This window comes from Staurois parvus, unplaced genomic scaffold (assembly GCF_062004578.1).
Source record: "Staurois parvus isolate SC_StPar_1 unplaced genomic scaffold, SC_StPar_1.0 ptg000562l, whole genome shotgun sequence".
Lineage (NCBI taxonomy): Eukaryota > Metazoa > Chordata > Amphibia > Anura > Ranidae > Staurois > Staurois parvus.
Window position 1 is genome coordinate 13,443,340 of NW_028318358.1, and position 8,785 is coordinate 13,452,124.

At 43.8% G+C, this 8,785-nt stretch overlaps 1 protein-coding gene across 1 annotated transcript in view; it reads right to left on the minus strand.

Annotated features, from left to right (window-relative positions):
- The window catches only part of LOC149450862 (hydroperoxide isomerase ALOXE3-like), a 55,067-nt gene extending 53,987 nt beyond the window's left edge, over window positions 1-1,080 (minus strand). The window contains exon 1 of the mRNA XM_089691361.1: window positions 919-1,080. Coding sequence (XP_089547487.1) covers window positions 919-1,059 — 141 coding nt within the window. The 5' untranslated portion in view covers window positions 1,060-1,080. The remainder of the gene's footprint in view (window positions 1-918) is intronic.
- Between the last annotated feature and the right edge of the window lie 7,705 nt (window positions 1,081-8,785).

Sequence of the window (8,785 nt, forward strand, 5' to 3'; positions counted from 1 at the left end):
AAACAGTGTTCTTTGATTGGATAAGAAGCGTATGAAAATGACATTCTGCCCTTATCCATTCACAGAACAACTTCTATTCTTTAAAAAGAATACAAGAAGTTTTCCGCATGGAGGAGCTGCACAGGAGTAACTAGTCATTGTGCTCCACCCCCAACTGTTAGCTTTGGAGGCTACATGTAGTTAACATGTTCCAAGAAAGAAGCAGCAGCCACCAGCAGGGTACACATCTGTAGAGGTACCTTATGGGTACCTAGCTAATGCCCCAATAAAGTTTTTTCTGTATTTCAGCTTTAATTTTCCAGGTGACCAATCTGTCCACAATAGCTCACCAGCCTTTTTAAGCATCTCAGAACCTTAGTGTAAATTCTAAATCCTCCCACCAGTACTAGTGCCATTGCAAGAAAGCTTTGGAAGAGGTAGTCTAGTAGTTAAAAACCCAAGTTGTAGTAGTTTCAATAATCATTGCAATATTTTATATTACATAATTGTTAATACTCCTGCACACAATTACTTTATAACCCTTCTGCAACAAAGACCCCCACAGTTTGAAGATTGTAGAACTACAAACCTCAGCTGCCTCATTAGCTTTTCTCTAAAGAAATGCAAAACAAATTCTCCTTACTGCAACAACTACAAAGCAGAATCTTTGACTATGTCCTGAAAATTCTTCCAGTCTGCTCCTCTTGATGGAAATGTCACAGGGTTTACAGAATCAGTGTCAACAGCAGTCTCTCCAAGTCCTAATGATACAGCACTGGATTTGTATCTACACATTCAGATTTTCAATGTTTATTTTCCAGTAACAGCCTTCCTAATGGGCCCCCCTCCCACCTCCAGGTCCCATAGCAGCTGTGTTGGCTGTTGTATTGCCATTGTAATCTATTACAAATAATGCCAGCACTGCTTAGTGATACTCACAGCTCCGGATATGAAGTTAGACCAATGATGGGGCAGTTGGTGTACTTCACTTTCTCCATGTACTCCCACAAGGACAATAGAGACATTACTACAAGTGCTAGCAGCCAAGTCTGTCCCTGTGGCTACCTTCAACTTATACATCTTCAGGACTTCAGGAGATGACCCTTAAGGAAGCAGTTCTGCTAGACACAAGTAAAGTTTGAACAGTTAGCTATATCATCCTCTTATGCAATTTACAACTAGTTCACACCTATATTTAGTTTCAACATCAGCAGAATGAACCACTCCGATTTTGACATAGGGCATAGATAATTCAATCCAAAAATACAGCCTAACATGCATGTGATAAAGTAGTATAGTAGGATATAAAACTAGCATTTATTACACCCAGATAAGGAAACATCAGTATGATACTTAGAGGGTTTTCTTTTTCTGCCCTGAAACATGACAGGGGTCAGGAATAAATAAATGCACCCTTCCAGATTTAGGTTGACCAATAATCCCATTTAGTATGCTTTGTGGTGCTCTGACTAGGGATTCTGAACAGGATACATAGTCTGGTTGAAAAAAAAAGACAAGTCCATCTAGTTCAACCAATAAAAGGAAAATAAAGATTATACAATCCTATACCAACTGTTTATGCAGAGGAAGGCAATATAACCCCAGTATACTCCAATTTGCTCCAGCAAGGGAAAATATTCCATCCAGATCCTCCAAAAGGCAATTGGAGGATCTGGATGGAATATTATATATATATAAAATTATATATTTTACCTATAAATATTAGTATCCAGTTATGATATGTACATTTAGGAAATAATCCAGGCCTTTTTTTACATTTTCACAGCTCCTACTGTGAGGTAGCCCCTATTTTCATGTTTTTTCTAGGGATGGAACATACTCAGGGCTAAGGTGCTAGTACTAAGAAAAGGGATCATAGCAGAGTCAATGCAGGCTAACAACCTCAGTTATGGTCAAGTGGGTGAAAGCTATCCTTCCAGCACAATCACGACACTCAAGAAATGCTTGCCCATTCCCATTGTGGTGAACCAGGCACCTAAGGGCATAAAAAGGTGTAGCACTCCCCCCTTAGGAGTCTGAGTTTTAGGTTCCCCTAAAGCTCTGCACAGCCAGGTAACACGCATTTTCTTCCACACTTTGAATTCAGAGTCCGTAAATAGTCCTTGAACTTGGTTTTGTGATTTTTTTTTTTAAGGGGTTAATAGCTTGGATGGGGTTGAGGGGTGTGGTGCCCAAGGGAACTGTAAACATGAGAACAACTCAGAGCAACCATGTACAAAAATGTGGATAAAAATAGTATCTTCTCTAAATGCATAAAAAGCTCTCTGGTGTACCTCCTTAGACCCCAGATGAATCCTCTTCACCCAGCTGCCTGAGCATGTCAAGGGGCCCAGAAACTGCCAATTTAAAACTAGCAATCACAGATGAGAAGCTAGTTGGGCTTTCCACCTGACCACCCTCTCCCCTTATCCGGTCTACAGGGTTTGAGAATACCCACACTGTCCTTTCCTGTAAGCTTAAAGGGTTAGCGGCAGCTTTCAGGCCTTTTGCTGGGTGGTTTCTTCCACGCTGTATTGGCTTTCCTCCGATGGAGGCGCTGAGGCAGTGGAGATCTTCTCATCCAGCACCAGCCCATAGGTAGCCACCTCCTCCTTCCTGGGCCCCCCTCCCAGGCTCCACACTCCAGTCTTCCATAGTCCATCTTCCACCCAACAAAGCACACCTCCCCCCATTTGAGGGTTGCCCTGGTCACCATGCCTAGCCACCTGCCAGGGAATTAGCAAGGTTCCCTCAAACATGCAGATATAGGTTTCTGGAGAGGAGAGGTGGGAGGGCTCCAGAAGCCCTGACAGAACCTCCCAACCTGTCCTGAGGTAATCTCACTACCTCTTCCCAGGCTGCTACTCAGCCTCTAACAAAAAGCTACCCAACTAACCTGGAAGGCATTACAAAGGGAACAAAGGGATGTATTGCTCTTGGACAGGAAAGGAAGCCAATGAGCAACAAGACCCAGGGAGAACACTAGGAAGCACCAGGTCCCCAGTGTTGATGCTGCAGAGGAACATTATGGCAGCAAGGACAGACTTGCAGTCAGTCACTCAGCATCAGATCATACACCAGTCTGTTGTCCCTAAATTAGGTTCTCCCAGCTCTTCAGGATCACTGTAGCCAAGTCCCCTAGATCAGCCTCTCAATCAGGGTGCCGAGGCAACCTTGGGTGCCTTGAGGTTTCTGCAGGGGTGCCTTGGCAAAATGTCAAAAACTGGCCAAAAGTTGTATACAAGCCAGCAGGTGGAACAAGCCTGCCTTTTAGCTATACAAAGCCACAGGTTCTCATTGTGCACTTTTACAACCTTCTAGCCACCAGCATCCTGATAACCATTGAAATAATCCGATGAGGATTTCAGCTGCCTACACGGATCCTAGTTGGACCCTCCCCTGCCCCTCTCCATCAGTGCTGGAGTCACATTAGCTCAGTGATAGATCAAAACTGAGGGAGAAGAGAAACACTGGAATACTACTCAGTACCATTGTGCAAAAGTGTATTTGCTTTTGGAAGAATAAATCACCTCTAATATTGGGTGTACTACATCTGTGGATGTTGCTGCATTATATAACTATTAGAATAGTTTTTCACATTTTAGAATGGGGTGCCTCAAGACTGTCCATAATTTTAAAGAGTGCCTCGGGGCTGTTCATAATTTTAAAGGGTGCGTTGACTGAAAAACAGTTGAGAAACACTGTCCTAGATTACCATTGTAGTAAAGGAAATTGCAGTGCAGAAATACACATTGTTTCATAGTTCTGCCCTGTTGCTGTGTAATAGAATCATGATGTCACAATAAAAGAAATTCCAAATGAACTAGGAGGCATTCCTTGCTCTTATGTGGAAAAATACAGCAATGACAGTAAGAACTTGGAAGACGAGTTAGTTAACATTCTTGGGCACTTGAGAACTGTTTATGTCAGCTTTGGTAACTGGCAAGATTATTATTATACAGCATTTATAAAGCCCCAACAGTTCGCTCAGCGCTGTACATTACAAAGGGAGACAGAATATGCGACAGTACAACAATACAATGCGATACACGAGGGGTTCCAGGGCCCTGCACTTTCCAGCTTACAATCTAGGAGGGAGGGGATAGTGGTACAGGAGGAGATGGCTGTGGAGGATGGAGTGGTAGGAAGAATGGAGGAGGTCAGCAATTAGCAGGCAGTGGGGTAGGCTTCCCTGAAGAGGTGGGTTTTCAGGGTGCGCCTAATGAGAGGAGAGTAGGTGATAGTCTGATGGATTGAGGTAGGGAGTTCCAGAGGATAGGTGATCTCCTGGAGGCAGGCATGGGAGGAGGAGACCAGGGAACTAGAGAGAAGATAAAGTATGCTTGTGCTTAGGAAAATCATTTAAGGTATACACTGCATTTTGCACACTTTTTTTCCCTTTTGCATTTTTCCAATTTAGCCTGTGCCTGGATCATTGTACCCTAGTTCATGGCACAGTACCTCCCAGTACCACCCTTTTAGAAAATACAGAACCAAGTATCAATTTGTATGGCATTTGTAATGTATGAAATTTGGAATAACAAAAAAAACAGTAAAATAGATCCCCTGCAGCCAGCAACAACAGAGCCCCCCAGCAACAATGGACCACCTGCAACAAAAACATAATAATCCAATAAATTCCCGGCAACATCAACAGATCTCCCCACAGCCAGTATCAATAGACCCTCCATTAGCTAGCAGCAATAAACCCCTCCAAAAGTTGATCCCTCCCAGCAACAATTGACCCCACAGCAACACAAGACCCCACCGACAGTAGATCTCCCAGCAGCCAGCATCAATGGACCCTTCAGTACACCCCACCACCCCTTTCCTTTACATACATTCAATGCTGGAGATGCCCCCACATTCCCACTGAAGAAAAGCCCTGAAATAATTTAAAAGGTTCTTGTAGATCGAAAATGCAAGAGTCTGTTTATTAAAATTTACTGCAAAATTCACCCAGTAAATCCTTTACTGCTCTTTGCCCAAGTGACATTTGACCATATTCACCTGGCATGCCACAGTTGCATCCACCCTATTTACAGTAGGATGCATGTGTGACCAAGTGAATACAAGAAGCATTCAATAGTGACTTGTACAGTAGCTGTAAAAAAAAAAATCTTTAAAAGTGTGTTACCCTAAATATTTATTTCTATGTGTGTTCACATGTGTATTTTATAAATCATAGCCTCTATCATTTTTGTGTATTTCTTCCACCTGAAGTACCTGCTTTATCCTGCCAGTCACCTTTCCTTGTCCTAAACTGACCACACACAAAGCACAGAAGTTGATCTATTTTTGTATGGTTAGTTTTCATCCTTTGGCTGGCCATTCAGATGTACAGGACACTGCAGACAACACACTTCTCTTGGGATGTTTTGTTCAGTCCCCACACCCCCTCCCAATCACAGCCTGCCTTTGGCACATGCCCCCTCCCAATCACAGCCTGCTTCTTGAACACACCCGCTGCTTAACCAGTTGCTGTCCGACCACAGTACATTTACTACGGGCAGGCGGTACAAGCAGGCTGGACTACATACATGTACATCAACCACTGTATCCATAGCATCACAATGTCAACAAATGAATCCTACAGAGTGATGCTGCGATTGGCCCACAGCTATTACATGGCTCCTGGGCAAATTACAGCATCCTGTACCATGTGATAGCTATGGGCCAATCACAGCGCACAAAAAAATAATCACAGCTGTTATGAATGTAATTCATTCACGACAGTTCAAAACATTGCTGTTACAATTATCACTGTAACAGCAAAGTGTAAAAGAAAAGTGTAAAAGAAAAAAATAATCGATCAACACCGCCCCCCCCCCCCCCCCCCCAAAGTAGTGCAGTGTTACAATGGTGACACTGAACTACTCTGATGAAGGCATGTTAAAAGATAGTAAAAAAAGTTAAAAAAAATTGAAGAAATTTTTTTTTTTTTTTAAACATATTGTCAGTGTTCCTGATTAGCACCACACCAGCCATATGATGACACTGTACTGCACAAGTGACAGTATGTAAAAAAACAATTGTGAAAAAAAATGTAATGTCTTACACTAAAAAAAAAAAAAAAAAAAAAAAAAAAAAACTGGTAAAAAAAAAAAAGTAAAAAACTCACCATGCTTTTTACTATTATACAGTATAATAACTAAATAACTCAGACTGTCGACATGCCCAATAGGGGCCATTAGTGGGGTAATTGTACTGTTCTAAAATTTTAAGGGCTTCAAGAAATAAGATAGCCTGTCAGGATTGATCAGTTTTCAAATATACTGTATATCGGGGCAGACTGACAACTCATGGGGCCTCCGGGCAATAGGGGATCATGGGGCCACTGTGTCCTCGCCCAAACTCAAAAAAGCCTATAAAAAAAGGGTACCAGGGGCATCTCATGGGGCCCCATACTGACCCCGGGCCCTCGGGCAGTGCCCGAGTTTCCAAATGGTCAGTCCGCCCCTGCCGTATATACGGTTTGTAGATGCTATAACTTTCACACAAACATGATCACATGACAAAACTTTTTAACCTTGTAAAACAGGTAAGAGTTTTCTGAAAGTTCTTAAACTAAGCAAAAGCAGTTATGGTGCTGGCATAGCTATAACTGGATGTCTATAATATTGTATGTTCATACTGCAGGGGCTCTCCAAAGGGCTAAAACAGGACTAGGAGAGCCAACACAAAATATGATGTCATATCAAACTCTTTCCTCAGAGTGCCCTGAGCTTAAAACCATGTCATTGGTGGGAACCCCCTCATGTTTACAACTAGAGTTTAAACAGTAAGTATGCAATTAATGTGATCCCTCATCTGGATCCTGCCACTGGAGTATTACTCACCACAAAATCACCACCACTAGACGTATTTCTATTTCACTAATGGGGCCGCACTGATGAGGCGGCACTGATATGCTGCACTGATAAGATGCACTGGGCACTGATGGGGCTGCACTGATGATCAGTGCCCTGATTATCTGCGTAAATCAAGCGCTGATAGTCTTGACAGGTATCGGCTGTCTATTCCTCAAAGAGTGTGTGAGGAAAGACTGCCGATAACCGGTGATTGGCCACAGCTGATCACATGGTAAAGGTCTGCTGTGATTGGCCCTTTACCATGACCTGTGATCAGCTGCGTCTAAAGGAGGCACGTTCTAGGACTTCTACAAATGCCCTCCCAGAATGAGAGAACTGCACTGTAGCTGTCTTTCTGCTATAGCGTGGTACTAAAGTGTTTGTGGAAGTACAGTGTTGGACACTTTCTAATACAATTATTGCTGTGCAGACACCATAAATGCTTTGCTTAGTTTCAGAAATTATTTTTACAAGGTCAAAGTTCTGTCACATGACCATGCATCTCTTCTTCCTGATAGGAGGGGGAGGTTTTACAGGTTTTTAGTTGCGATCCCATTGACTTCGTTAGGTTGCTAATTTTTGCTGCATTTTCTGAAAGCACACCAAATGTGGTATGCAAGACTTGATGCACTTTCCGAAAATGTGGCACACAACCTGATAGAAGCCAATGGGCTTGCAGCTAAATACACATGCAAAACACACCTAAACTGTGCATACACCGGCTCTGTGGCGGCTTAACACTGCACGGTGCGTTTATTTACCCTTTGCATTTGCGGGGGGCAGATGAATGACACAAACCCTCCTTGCTGACACCCTTTTCAGCACAATATTAGTTACAAATATCTAAAGTGAGTTTCAGGTGAAGGCAAGATTAAAACATTTTCAAATGCGGAAAGTTCCAATTTTCTAATGGTTAGTGAGGTCACATTGACGATTGGTTTAAACCATCGTGACAAACATTTTTCATGAATGAACTAAAAAACTTGTCCAAGAGACTAAATTGGGGTCCCAATCTACTTGTCCTGATACAAAAAAATAATTTTAACCAAAACTGAGGTGCTTTTAGGAATGCCTGGGGCATTTAAAAATGAAAGGCTTTACGGTGACTTAAACCTAATGTTTTTCACATTGTGCTGTTTATCTCCTACTTACCTCCCTTCCTGTCTTCAGCACTGCACCCGGGGAGTAGCAAGGAGGGGAGAGACCTTGCAGTGTAATGAGCACTGATTGGGTGCTTGTCAGGAAAAGGGAGTGTTGGGCTTTCAACGCTCAGCAGAAGGGCATCTGCTGAGCGAGTATATGAGACGCCAGCCACAATGAGGGGAAAAACCTGTATTCCTTCACATTACCCTCACACAGTGAAGCATGTGGGTATACAGTACAAGTAAATGCCGAACAGCCAAATCAAGCTCCGGTGTCCGCTCCATTAACCAGCTGCCGACCGCAGATAGCCGAATGACGGCTGCACTGCGGCCGGCCAGTTCTGGGTGGTCATATGACGTCCTCCCAGAACGCGCTCTCCTGCGCACCCCAGGGGGCGCGCACCCGGCGATCTCCGTGATCGCTGTGTCCTACGGACACAGCTGATCACGTGATGTGGTAAGAGGCCAATCACAGCATCCTTTTACCACGTGATCAGCAGTGTCCAATGACACGCTGATCAGAGGAAAATGCAAGTGCCGGTTCTCGGCTGCACTTTCCTCACGCTGTCAGATCGTGAGGAAAGTACTGCAGAGAACCGGCAGTTGTCAGAGCGGGGATCGGCACCGATCAGGGCACTGATGATCAGTGCCCTGATGATCGGTGCACAGCAGTGCCACCTGCAAGCTCCGCCCACCTGTGCCCAGCAGTGCACCCACTAGCTCCGCCCACCTGTGCCCAGGGGTTGTGCCAGTCAGTGCCCAGCAGTGCCGCCTCATCAACGCACATCAGTGAAGGAGAAAAATTACCTGTTT